The sequence below is a fragment of the Nyctibius grandis genome, chromosome 10, assembly GCF_013368605.1.
Source record: "Nyctibius grandis isolate bNycGra1 chromosome 10, bNycGra1.pri, whole genome shotgun sequence".
NCBI lineage: Eukaryota > Metazoa > Chordata > Aves > Nyctibiiformes > Nyctibiidae > Nyctibius > Nyctibius grandis.
The window spans coordinates 2,102,075-2,116,410 of NC_090667.1; the positions used below are offsets into that span (position 1 = coordinate 2,102,075).

The following is a 14,336-nucleotide window of genomic DNA, read 5'->3' on the forward strand; positions in this document are numbered from 1 at the left end:
CCTGCTCGTTTGCTTGGTGGGTACGTGTGCCACGGCCCTTCCAGTGCCAGGTCGATGTGTGTGTGGGGGTTGCACACTGCAAGGGGAAGGTGATGTTAGGCTGTAGCTGGGAAGCATCACAATTAGCACAAAATAAAAACATCCCTGTATTTGTAGCTTTATGTATACTTTCATTGGAATATATTTTTTTTTAATTAAAACTAATAATTTCATTTTAATAAAGTAAATTTTTAAGTTGACTTAAATGTCAAATTGTAGGGTGTAAGAAACATTCTGGATGTAGACATTTCAAAAACAGTTAATTCTTGGTAGTGTTCTTTTAGGTTTCCTGTCCACGTATCAAATTGGTAGGGTGGTACATCATTATTTTACTGCAGTAACATTTTGGAAATTATATTTTTGAGTTGCTGGAAGAAGAAAGCAGATATCATGGTTTTCTTTTCTTACAGCTCAGAAACTATTGCAAGATGCTGGTATATACTGCTTTCTGGATCTGTGCTCATGAAGGATTCCATGTTTTTACCACCTTGCAGGTACGTAAAGTTTTTGTTATTATTTAAGGTAAGGCAAGATATTTTTTTTAATATAAATGCTTTCTTATGTGTTGATGTTACTGTAAATTTGTCACAATTTTAAATTAATGTTTTCATTATTTTGTTTTTCTGAAGTTTGATAGTGGAAGAAGCGTTCTGCTAATTTCATTTAAATTCCCTTTCACTTTTCCTGCATGTTGAAATTTCTGTGTGAAATACTGTGCTTCGTGGTCAGAAATGGTACTTCACTATATCTTGAAGCTGCGTGTTGATTATTTGTATTTAAGCTGCACTTCCAGGTGAGGCGGGAGTTATTTTAAAAAAAAAAAAACAACTTAGGCTTGCCTCGGTACCCTGTTTGGATAGTTTTTGATGAGGTTATCAGAAGTGCTGCTACCTCTTATGAAATGAAAAAAGGCTTTCCCCCTGCGTGGTGGCTTTGCGATGGTCTCCATCACCCCGGAGCAGTGGGGCACTGGCTCACTCCCGCAGCGACCGCTGCCTTTGTGCCCGCCAGCGTGGTCTCCTCTCCCGTGGTGTGTTCTTGCTGCTGGGCTGCCGTAGGACTGCTTCCCTTCTCGCCATAACACCGCGCAGTGAGACTGTTGGAGCGAGTCCAGAGGAGGGCGAGCAAGCTGGTGAAGGGTCTGGAGGGTCTGACCTACGAGGAACGGCTGAGGGAGTTGGTTTCCTGGGCAATAGGGATTTTTAAGGCTCCCTTTTCTTCTAAAGTTGTTGGATTTTAATCTGTTTTGTTTGGCAGTCATTCTTCAAAATTCAGGGTTGTATTATAAACTAGCAACTCTTGTTTAATAATTGTATGAGAAACTGCTGTTACTTGATTATTAGTGAGATACTTTCAGTCTGCATAAATTAGACTGGACGGTAATGATGATTTACTGGCTGTTTCCTGGTGCCTCCTCACACTACTTGTCCTTTTTCTGTCATCTGCCCATGATCTACCATTTGGTAGTTTCAGAGTCACTAGAGCTTCAGGGAAACCTTAATTTTATTTTGCAGATCTTTTTTGAAATAAAATATTTATAGATTCAAACCCGAAAGAGGCGTAGCCCTGTAGGAGCATAAGAAGGTGGGCAGTCACTGCTTTATTGACATTCTAAAATATTCAAATGAGTAATGGTGTGAGGTGTGGCTCACTGTGCTTGAGAAGGGCTTTGTGTTCGACTTGGATGAATTTGTGTGCAGGCTGTAATTCAGAAATTGGCTTAAAAATTGGAGGAGTAAAACTTGCATCCAGGTACGATAAATCTATTCAATATTCTGACACTGGTGATCATGATGAGAAAAGCCCTGTAAGATTTTGAAGGGAAGAAGCAGATCAATCAGCAATATCAGGTACAGAGATGACATAACCTTGATTACCCTATTGCCTGGAGAATGGATTTGTCAATAGATTTGGCATAGCAGGAAAAGGATCTCGTCTAACATGAAAGCGATGGCTGGAACAAAAGCACAGGATTGACAGATTTTGTGGAAGGAAAATCACGTCAGCAAGTTAAAGAGTTTCTGTGTTAACCTTGCTGGTTAATCAAGATAATTCATGTGAACAGGATATTTGAAGGCGATTACTCACAGCAAGATTAGCCATAGGAAATATATCAAGGGTCTGGAGGAACTTTTGAAGCCAATTATGTGGATGACAGCCTCCTACAGTGGTGAGAATTGAACCTCAAAGGGAAAAATATGAAGTCTGAAACATTTAAGATGCAGTCTTATTGAAAACAAACACTTCTCTCTTCCGAGCCCTTGCAAGAAATTCAGGAACAGCCCTTCCAAAATCTCACAAGTGGAGAAAATTGGTATTGCTGTCCTATTCAGGTCGTGCATTTCTTGCCTAAAAACACTTACTTAATCCAAAATGGGCTCGTGGTTGTATTGTGGTGTCTTTTCACAAGAGTTGTAGATGCATCAATGACTCAAAAAGCCATTTATCTCTCTCTTCTCGGATAAAAGGAGAAGACACAAATGCTTGGATCAAGAAAATTGTCATAATGAAAGAGGAACTCCAGTTTTGCATTATGAACAGCGGCTTGGATTGAAATTATTTTAGCTTCTTTTGTATTGAATTAATAGTTGTGACTAACAATATTTTAATATATTTTGAAACGTACTGTGGCTGTTAGTAGTGTTTCAGTGTATTCTCTGTGAAGTACCAGAAGCACAGAAAATTCTGTACTCTTACAGGATGGTAAATAAGAATGCAGGATTAAAGACTTGCAATTTGCACAACTTAAACTTCTTGTATTTTAGGAATCTTTAAATTTTCATGTGTGTACCTTTCTTTTCAAATATATTTATATCTTGAATGTATCATCTAAAACCGGATCAGTTTTACTTCTAAAACCTGTAGTGCTGTTTTCTGCAAACTCTTGTGAATTTGTGGCATTCACTGAAAAAGTAAATGCACGGCTCAGAGCTCCTGCGTTCCCAGCTTCCACCAGTAAAAGGTATTCTGGTGTTCTTCTCCCACTGATCCTGATTTAACTTTCTTAAATACTTTCTGCTTAGAGCGTACCTGCTTTATTCAAGCTCTATCCCAGTGCTCCTTAACCTCTGTTCCTCTTGCTCCTCTCCATCCCAGTCTCTGCCATTTGGGTCCCGATGGCTGTAGTGGGGAATATTGCTTTTCCTCCATCAGCTGCCAAGGTGTAGATACAGATGTGTGCCAGTCTGCTGCTGGTGTAGAGTAAAGATAATTTTTGACCAACTTGCACTTGCCAGTAAGGTTCTGAGTGGTGATGCTGATGAAACAATTGTAATTTAAATCTCTTACTGTTTGTGTAACTGTAAAAATTGCAGAGGTCTTAGGATGATACTCTGTCAATGTGTGTTTGCTGCAGACTGGAAAGCTCTTTACAACTGTTGTAGACTGTCGTTCTGCTTTCAAGAAGACAGCTTTAGGCTTACATCCCTGTGCTTATCAAGAGCAGGTAGATTTTATACTCCCTGCTGGATAAGAAGCAGTGGTTGTTCAGTGCATCATGGCTCTCCCTGAGGTGCTGTTTCCCCTGGGTGTTTGTGTAAGTGGTGGCTGGAACTTGTAGCATTGCCTGACAGCCAGTGAGTAAACTGACACTGTAATACAACTTGGGACCAATAAATGTATGTTGTAAAACTAATTAATTCAGATATGGTTGTTCATATTGAAATTCTTCTGGCAGTGCTAGTGCTGTGATGAAAATCCTCCGAGGGAAAAGGGAACATGGATGAGAAGAGGCAACGTGTCCTGGTGTGCCGAGGTGCAGTTCCTCGTACTGGAGGTGCTGCGTTGAGTAAGGGCTGGGAAGCTTGTGCAAACTAATTGCACATAGTGCATCTTTTTTGACATGGAACGATCTTCTAAGCAAGCCAGGAGTACCTAATGAAGACAAACTGTGTTCAAATCTGTCACAACTAAATGACCAAATAATCTTGTCCACAGTTCCCTGCCCCCCAGTAATTTCCTTTTGTTCTGCTTGTAGTTTCTTACAAGAGCTGCCCTGTCGAGGCTTTAGAGAGTGCAAGGGATGCTGATCGCACCACAGAAATAGATTTTTATTGGCTAAAAAAGTCCGAGAGATGTGAAATTGGAAGCAAAGGGTAATGTGTGGTTTGTTTATATCTAAAGTATAATTTTATTAAGACTATCTACTCGCATGGCCTGGAATAGCTGCACAGCTTCACAGAAAGTGGTGGGTAAGGTACAGGCTGTCTCAAAGCAGCATCGTGTTCAGAGTATAAAGTAATTAGTATAGACATCTTGAGCTTGCAGCCTGCAAATCGAGTAGCACGTTATGCAGCCTCCAAAATCATTCCCAATTAAAACTTTCAGCAAGCTTAAGAGATAAACCTGCTCAATGTTGTTATGGAGAGCTAATGCGAAAATGGGTTTTGATGACTGAGCATTAATTGAAATCGGTATTTTGCATTCGGCTGTGGTTTCAGGTTTCCTTTAAACCATTTTGTGATGGAGTTAGATGTTCTAACGTTTTTATAGCTAAGTTACTTTGACATGCTCAGGACTTGCACAGTATACGGTGTCATGAAAACCCTGCCACCTGCCTTGGCTGAAACTTTAGACCTGTGCTCATGTAAGTTTTTTCCCCATCTCCTCACTCTGTTTTGCAAATAGAGTGCATTTGGGGTAAAGGAAAATTACATTTTTAGAGTATTTGGTTTGGGGTTTAATAATACTAATGGCTGTTCTAAGCCCTTCATAATATGCTCGTACAGTATCTTGGGTCTGAGCAGCAGCTCCGTTGCAGTAGGTGTCGCGGGTGTTTGCTGGAGCAGCTGTTTTGCACAAGAAGCACTCGCTGAGGAGAGGAAAAGTCAAAAGCTTTTCAAGTGATGGAAGAGTAAGCCCTGACTTGCGGAAAAAAACCCCATTTTTATCTGTTAAAAACCCAAACAACATGTCCATTTCTTATGCAACTTGTCTCTTCCAGGCCAAGCTGTGCCCTTGCATGCGAAATGTTGATGCATTGGAGAAATCCAGCCAGGTTTTTGGATGCGTGGGGTCGCGGGGTTCTCTTTGCAGTGGCAAAAAGTACAATTTGTCTTCATCTTTATGTTCCTGAAAGCAGCCTGACAGGCAGACAGGCAGTTGGAGAGACAAGTATATTCAGAAGAACAAAATATCTGCAAAAAAATTACAACCCCTTTGTTTGTCATAGTGATAAACTGGTATATCAGTGTCCAAGCCCATTACTACCAGTAGTACTGAGTGTTGCTGCAGCTTTATCGACAATCACAGATAACTGTGTGCATTATTGATACCAACATCTACAGCCAGGATAATTTAAAATTTGTTTTGTAATTTCCAGGAACTACAAAATCATAAATGTTCCTGACATCTCGTCATTGAAGACTTTGTTGCGTGAAGTAGCTGAAAATATTGTTTCAGGATGTAGTAGGATATTCTAAATTTGACGATGCCTGCTAATTAGTGTTCAAACAAATAACAAGGCTTTCAGTCTCAGTCTCCATCTGTTTGTAGGCTGAAAGCTCTTCGGGACAGACTGTGTTTTTACCTTTAAAGTGTGTACTGTATTTTGAGTATTGCATAATGAGAAACCATCAGTAATGAATAACTTCAGCATATTGATACCAAGAAATTCTCCAGCTGAAAGTGATTGCTATTCCTTAAATTTGTCAGTCTTGAAATTCCAGATATATTTGTCAGTCTTGAAATTCCAGAGCTGGGGTTGTTTAGCCTGGAGAAGAGGCTTACCTTATTGAGGTGACCTTAGTGCAGTCTACAACTACCTGAAGGGAGGTTGTAGCGCAGTGGGAGTCGGCCTCTTCTCGCAGGCAACTAGTGATAGGACAAGAGGACACAGCCTCAAGCTTCGCCAGGGGAGGTTCAGGTTGGACATGAGGAAGCATTTCTTCTCAGCAAGGGTCATTAGCCGCTGGAAGGAGCTGCCCAGGGAGGTGGTGGAGTCACCATCTCTGGAGGGGTTTAAGAAAAGCCTGGCCATGGCACTTAGTGCCCTGGTCTAGTTGCCATGGTGGTGTCAGGGCAATGGTTGGACTCGATGATCCCAGAGGGCTCTGCCAACCTCATTGATTCTGTGATTCTCTCCAGTGAACAATTTTGGTCCATCCCCTGTGTCCGTAAAGTCAAGTGCATACTCGGGTGCTTGCACGTTTGAGCTTTTGGAGTTCAGCTCTGCGGTCATGGAGGGTTTTCTCTCTATTAGCAGCTCACGCCGTGGAGAAGGGACAGATGAACCGTGTGAAACAGCGGATATGAGAACCGTGGTGTTTGCAGTTCTGGGCTTTTACGTTTCAGTAGCTCTAGTCTGATCCCGTGGCCTGAACGCCCATTAGTGGTTGGTATATGATCCCGTACCAGTTTAACTTACATTCCTTTCTCACATGATGCAATTGCTTAAGCATTTTTAATTATGAATAGCAGCGAATCAGGAGGAAAACGAGGTTTCTTGCAAATGAGGCATCCATAAATTAAGGATAAACAAGCTGCCTGTGGTATGTGGAAGACTTTTTTTTTCCTGTGACAGTGTTGCAAGGCAGTGAGTGAGTGTCTGAAAATTAATGATGCAGAGGTTATAGATGAATATTGGCAGGAGCATACAATAAAATAAATAAAAAAAGCTTAATGTAGTTGATAGTACTGACTTCTCTGGGCTTCCAACAGTAGGAAGCCACAGAATAATGATGTTAAATTTAAGACCCTGTTAAAATATGTGCGATTAAAGACGCAGATCAAGCAAAATTGTAATTGTTGGATCATGTAAAACTTTAGTGGTTATACCTTTGGTAGCACGTCCTTTGACATAGTTTTGACTGTATTGTAAGTAGAGCTTAGTTTACATTAATTTCATGGTTTTTCACACTTTCAGTATTTGTATTAGTTTAAATCCTTAATTGGATTATTTTTTCTACTCTACGCTTGAAAGCACTAAGGCACACGTAACAAACTCTACCTTAATGAGGCTTTCCTGCTTTTCTTCTGTATCTTGCCACACTCGAGATCAAGGGGACTTCACGTTTAGGGCTGTGTCACAGTTGGAGAAGCCGCTGCGATGGTTTGTAAGCAGAGGTGCTGATGGCCAGCTGAAATGGGCTGGTGGGATCAGACCTCCCCAGGGAGCAAACCCGGCCCCATGAAGTGACTTCCATGGCCATGGTCTCGTGGGAATGTGGTGGTCTGGGGGGCTGAGGTGGGTCACCGGTAAGAGTAAGGAATGACAGCTCCTGCGAGCAGCACCACAGCAGAGGGTGGGTTAGTCCCAAAAGAAGAGGTAGCTCTGTCTCTTCCAGAATTAGGTGTACAACTTTTCTGAGCTCTCTTCTGTGAGAAGGAGCATGGTTTGGGTTTGGGTGGGTATTTAGTGGCTTACTGTAAAGACTGACCTGAATCATTTGTTGTCACAGAAATGTTCCTTCTCCTTTGGCAGGCTGGTCTGCGCAAAAGCTTGCTCTTGTCTTTCTGAACAGGATTTTGTCTCCTCCATTTCCAAAGCTTTGTTCAACTTAACCTTTTCCAAGTGTCCTCGTATGTTTTGATATTGAAATCAATGAATCTCTTAAGCGTTTTCATACCTTTGTAGGTACTGTACTGTTTAATTTTTCTAATGTAAGTCTTTATTAACTAGAAGATGGCAGGTTTAATACTAGACATGCCTAGGTGACCCCAAAACCTAATTATGCTGTTCTTTTATTGTCACAATGCTCATTATTAATTAATTTAATGCTTGAAATTATTTCTTAAAAAAAAAAAAAGTAACTGCTGATTATCAAAAATTCCCAGAAAGGCTTTAACCATCACTTCAAAGCAGCTTTAGATGACTCTGGGACTGTTCTGCTGGTTGCTCCTCCCCGTGCCTCCCCTCTCTCTCTTTCCTTTGGATACACACACACACACTCTGCTTCTGGCTATTTTTAATGTTTCCTAATGTATTCGTCTGAACTAGTTAAGACTCTAATTCTGTGACAATAACCAATAAAGCAAATATTTGAACTTTAATGTTGATTAATGGCCGTTAGTTAAAAAAAATTGTGACAAATGTTGTACGTTACCACCTTGTATCACTTAGACACATAAGTGCACGTATTTGCTTACGTGTTTGCTAATGATATTTACTCGTTGCCTGTTATTAATGCTAGTGGATGTTACTACTGAAGAAAGAGTTTTCCCTGGTGAATGGTTTCAGGGCTGAGTTTCTGTTTATTCTAAACATTTCATTGTGTCATTTTACAAGGCAATTAGGAATAGACATTGTTCTGAAGCCTTGATTAAAATTGGCTGATTAGTGAAACGTACTGATGTCAGCAAGCCCCTTAAATGACAGAGAAGCTACACATTCTAGAGAAAAACATGGATTTTAACTTTCTTAATGACTTATTCCATATTTTTAAAACACATTGGGTATGTTAATTAAGAAGAATGTTAAAAACTGGTGTTTTTAAAACGTGGTGGTTATGGCTGGGGAAAAACCATATGGTGCCTCCTCGTTTTGAAGGAGCTCTGTTGTGTAATCGATGAAACATCCCATGATGTGCACCAGGAAATAATTAAACTTGACCTATTGGCTTGTAAATATGAGTAGTTTATTCTTCAGGATTAGAAGGGTGGGTTTTGTCTTTGGAACCTAATCCTTTTCTGAGTGTTCGGTTGTTGTAAAGTGCTTGATGGACCAGAAATGATAGCGCCGAGAGCGTGACCTTTGCTACAAGTGGTGGGTTTTTTTCCTGGCGTTATTCTTTACTGCCATTACTTAATTAGCAAACGTTGCAAGATAAGCAGAGGGGAGTTTGACAGTAGCTGAATTTCATGGATGTGTTTATGTAAAACAAAACAAAGAAAACAACCCTCCCTCAACCTCCAGTAGTTTGATAAATTGTTATACAATCACAAATACTGTGCTTGAGCAACCTGCAGCAGAAGATTGTAGCTTTTCCCTGACTACTGGGGATGTAGCCATAGTAGTAACCTATTTTGTGATAAAACTGATAATGATTATTTCCGTTTTACAAAGCTGCAAATACTGAATCTTCCAGTTGCACGTAATTCCTTTAGGATTTTGTTTGGGGGGAAAAAAAAAATCCATTGTCTTTAGTTTTCTATTGTATGGAATAGAATGAGAGCCATTTAATTTCTTTTTGCAATTGCAAATGATACCTTAGCAAAGTCAATTTCACTTTGGTGTTTGGTTTTTGGAGAAGACATAAGGTAGAATTTCAGTTCACCTCAAAGTTAGAGCTTACATTGACATTATGTGAAAAATGACATTTCTGTATTTTCTGCACTAAATTAACTTTGTTGTAATAGTGGGAATAGTTTGGCCATTCTCTTTGTATTGCAAATACACAAGACTGTCATGCCTGGATCACATCTGTGTGGAAAAAGCATGAAAGAAGGCATGACAATTTTAGCTACGAGTTGCTTACTATAGATGTGTGAAAATGCCAGTTTTCTGCGTGAAACTTGTGCTTCTCTGCCCTGCTATGGCATGGGGTGAGAAACTGTCAGTTGTCATTTATGACTCCATGGCAATCATGTAATATAAAGATTTTTATTTTCCAGTAGACCATTAGCAAAATCAAAACTTGACAGTTTAAACTGCCGTGCTTCCCTTAATTGTAACACTTGATCCTAGCCGGATTACACTGATAACTGCTTTGTTGGAATAATCTGAAGCTTCGCTTGAATAACTTCACAGTGTAGTTGCTTTAGTTCCTTTCCTGAAAGTGCAGGTATCCTACAAGAGTTTCTGTATGCTCCCCTAATACAGAGCTTATAAGCACGAGTCTTAAACATTTTCTACACAGTTTTCAGTGGCAATCTGCTGTCGAGCTGACCGTGTACGTCACTCCAATGTGTTGTGTGGCTGAAGTTTCAGAGGTACTTCCCAAATGTAACCGTAGTGAAAACAGATGGAGCTGACACGCTTTTTTAAGATTTATCTCCTCACTTGTCTTAGCCTCCTTTAATTCACACATTAATCTCTGCTTTGAGTTAGCTGATCCTTCAGTTATTTCACCTGCTGATACATGTTAAAATGTGATTGCTGTTGATGGGCTGAGTTTGTAACACAGCAGCTACGACCGCTGAACTGCTAATCCAGCCATGATGCTGTTAATCAAGTAGGGTTTTACTAATTGGAGATCTGTATGGGATCGCTTTCACTTGAGCTCAGTTAAGTGGGGTAGGTCAAGCATACCTAACTCAAGCTAACAGGTCTGTAGTGAAGACAAACTTGCTTAATATGTGAAGCTGAATATTTTCAATTCTAGGTGATATTTTCAATTACAGTCACAAATTCAGTGATGTAAGAGGTTATTGGTGTGTAACACACCCCTCAGCAGTATCTAGCTTAGCTCTCTTTTTAGGGCTCAGTTTTAGAGAAGAGGTTCTCTGTCCTCCCTTTTGCTGGGAGGATGAAGGGGCGAGGTGGAGTTCAGGGAACTCCCATTAAAAACGCTGTGTGCAGAGAAGTACTTCCAAGTTTTTGGAATTTATGTATATTTGTTTTTACAAAGCCTGTTTAATGCTTAATTAACGTTTACTAATGTTTTCTTGTCAACACTGAAATGCATTGTGAGTGGTTTTGACTATCTGCAAGTAATAATGATTTTACAAAAGAATGTTCTTTGTATTTAGGCTTTACATAGGACATGATGAGAGGTGCTGAGTAAATTAAAAAAATTATGATAATAGCACTATTAGAATTTTTCTCACAGTAGTTTTCATCAATTTTTCTTTGTCCTTTTTTGTTTTTAAGGATATTGTAACATGCACTATTGCAAATTATTTTTATTACTGAAAAGGTAAGATAGGCTGTTCATCTCATTCTTTTTCGTTTGCTTTTTTTCCCATCCCACTCTAGTTTTGGCAAGCAGTCTGGAGGAAAACGAGGATGCGAATGTATCATATTGGAGCCTTCAGAAATGATTGTGGTAAGACAGATTTTTTTTTTCAAATGTATTTAAATCTGTTGCTGGTTTCAGCAGATTCTTTCTGTTTTATAGCAGAAAGCTTATTGTAAAGTATTCTATAAAATTGCAGCAAAATTGCCTTGATTTCAATTATACCTATGGCTGCTATCGTAACAGCAATAGCTATGTAAATTTAATCTGGATGGGTAAATGATGATTGGGTCATTCTTTCTAAAATTCTGCTTAGTGCAGTTTCAAGAGCCTACCAGTTACGGCTGGGTTCAGTATTCCTGAACCTAAAATATCTTGAATATTTTATTTACATCAAGCCAAGCTTGAGGGATAAGGTTTTCAGCTTAGTTGTCATTGACCTCTTCCATGTCCGTCCATCCTTCTGCTTCTTCAGAATACTTCCTGATATTGCCAAGTTTGTGTGTACTTACAGATTGTAGTTCGGTCCTTCCCAGCTTGATGCACACATACTGTCAGCAGCTGGAATATCAGGAATGCCTTTCCATAGTGCAGACCGACGTTGTACCCTAGTAGTGTGGCTGGGGACTTGAGAAGATCTCTTTCAACTTTGACCTTAGGAGATGCTGCTAGTGGAGCTGGAACAAACATGTTGTTCTGAGAAGCCACGTGTCTGTTAAGCAGGCTTAGATCTCCAAACTGCGATTGAGTTAGCTTCCTTATAGCTAGATGTGGTGACATTAAAACTAATATTTGATGATCTGTCTTACTCATTGAGTATGTGAATATTCAGCTTCTATGAGTAGTTTGATTCTCACAGTGCACAAGCAGCTGTGGACGTTGGATGTCCTGTGCTGAGGACACTTGCTGTCCTTTGGGCCGTTCTTTCTGTGCAGTGTCAGTCTGATTCTGCTCGTGGGCTTTGATAGCATCACTGATACGCAGATGTTTTAAGCTACAGTCTGCCATGTCATGAGGTGAGCGCAGGTAAGAGTGCAAGGAGCCTGTCTCAGGCCTCTGGAGTGAAATAGTTCATTTGTATATTCCCAATTATCCAGTCTCTTCTCAAAGCTGGAGTTTTGGGGGAGAGATTTATGCCTTGAGGGATGCCACAGGACTGCTTGGGTGATGATGTGTGCAGCTGTGTCATGTGAATGCCCCAGGCACTCTGGTTTGCTACAGCTGCTTCGCATTTAACTGCTGCTGCCAAGGATTTGGTGAGCTGAGTACGGCTATGTCTGCTGCCTGGGGTGAGCTGAGCCTTGCACCTCAACGCTCCTGGCACCTTGTAGCACAGAATGACACTCACTTATCTGATCATCTATAGACCTTTTGTATCTCTGCAATAGTTCGAGTTGATGTAACAGAGAGAAGCATTTGGCCTGTTTGGACCAATTTCACTAACAAACCAGTTACACAACGCTTAACTTCTCTAACTGGTGCTGGAGATGCTACCAGACCTGGTGTGCTGCTTCCCACAAAACCCAACAGACAGTGCTGCAGCCGGAGCAGTCTGAGGTATGCGTGGGACACGCGGCTTTCCTTACAGGGCTGGCTGGTGGCTCACGCGCTGCAAGCTTACATGAAATCTATTCCATGGGCAAAATATATGATAACGTGAAATTCTTAGGCAATACCAACATCCTTCTTTGGCCTTATCACCATTGTTGTAAAAAAAATACAAGAAGATGCAAACAGAATAGTAGTTTCTGTGTAGTGTATGCTACCGGGGACAAAATGACCTTATTAAAATGTTTTATGAAGAAACTAGAGAGTTTTGTGTGTGTATAGCTTGAGTAGCTAAAACTGATGAGTTGTTTTCAGAGGAGCATTGTCACAGTCTTTGGAGAAGCCAGCGTTGGCCATGTCAGCAACGTCAAATGCTGCTGTTGTCCCTGCAGACAGATGCACAGCCTGGACAAACCTCTTGAACTTGTAGTTAAATCCCACTGAGAATATAGATACACCTAAAAGTACCTTAAATCCCTTTCTGGAACTTCACTATATTTTTCTATAGGAAAATCAGAGAACTAAAAGTACAAAGTTGTTTGTTTATTATTTTTATGTTCGTGTTTTACAGGTAAATGCAGCTAAAGGTGCTGTTAACTGTTAGTTTTCTAGGTAGGACTTCAAATGGGGTGAGAAAAAAGCAGCAGTGTGGTGGCATGCACCTTGCTAATGATCTGCACTGACACAAGGTGTACTTGAGTTTCATTTCCCTGATTAATTCTTACTAATTTATCCTAATTCTTTTATTTTATCTCTTTTTTTTTTTTTTAATTTGCCACATACTAATGAGGTTTAATAGATAATGAATATTTCTCTTCAAGCAAAAGAATTAGCTACATTAATGTAGTTAAAGAACAACATCGTTCTCTGCTGATGATTATTTTTTTTTTCTCTCTCTTCCTCTTTTTAGAATGTAAATCAGTTTTGCAGTGGGAATCCTCTGGGAACTGACCCATTTTAAAGGCCATAAAATGTGGTCAGCTTAAGTTAATGAGGATAACAGATAGTGTGTGAATGGGCATTGTAGCTCGTATTTTTGGAGGCTGAACAATCTATGGAATTACTAGATCCATTTATCACTTAGGAAAACGTCCCAGAATTGCAGCATATCTCAGTGTACTGAATCCTCCTTTCTGTTGTTCTTCGGTGCTTTCATTTTCTTCTTCAGATCTAAGTGTAAGATTTCAGAAGAGCAGCATGATATTTGGAGGTGGAAAATATTTCCTGGCTGGCACGGGCTGCAGAGGTGGAGGAGAGCCCTACGATCCTCCTTGGTTTGTACGTGGCAGCAAGTGCTGGTGCTGGCTGTAGGGAAGCCTTCTGCTGCTGCCGGTGTTCAAGGCTGATAAAACAACACCCTTGATTAGAAACGAGACGGTTACTACGTTATTCTGGACTTTTTGTTACATCTTGAAAATGAAATAACTTGAAGACGTCTACGGGGCAGCAGTCTTCATCTGAGCGATGTTGATCCGCCTGGTCCCCGCTCCGCTCCCACGCTGGGGCCTGGCTCGCAGCATCTTCAGAGATGCTGAATTCCTCTGTAGGAGTGTTCATCCCGCTCGGGGGGTTGTGAGGAGGTTGGATGTGCTCTCTGCCAACAGGAATTTTTAATTTTAACCAGGTGAAAGCACAGCTGAATGATGAGCAGTGCGCGGGAGCCATGGCCTCCTGGTCCTTTTAACGCGCAGCATATCAAAAATAATTTGTGCATGTTCGTGTAGATCATAAGCATAAACAATCTGATGGTCAGCTGGACTCAAAACACTCATGGTGCCGGTGGTACTGAGCTGAAGCTGTGTGCTGTGGAGGTCTTGCCTCGTTTTCTGCTGTGTTTTGTTCTGGTTTTGTCAGCAGCGGTGGCAGTAACCGAAGGAAGCAGGTGGTCTCAGGTTCTGAGTTTCCACCAGCAGTTGG

At 40.6% G+C, this 14,336-nt stretch overlaps 1 protein-coding gene across 8 annotated transcripts in view; it reads left to right on the forward strand.

Annotated features, from left to right (window-relative positions):
- RAPGEF6 (Rap guanine nucleotide exchange factor 6) overlaps positions 1–14,336 on the forward strand; it is a 156,615-nt gene that overhangs the window by 27,656 nt on the left and 114,623 nt on the right. For all 8 annotated transcript variants that reach the window (XM_068408499.1, XM_068408500.1, XM_068408506.1 and 5 more), the window contains exons 5-6: positions 450–533; positions 10,892–10,961. In XM_068408499.1, the coding sequence (XP_068264600.1) occupies positions 450–533; positions 10,892–10,961 (154 nt within the window). The remainder of the gene's footprint in view (positions 1–449; positions 534–10,891; positions 10,962–14,336) is intronic.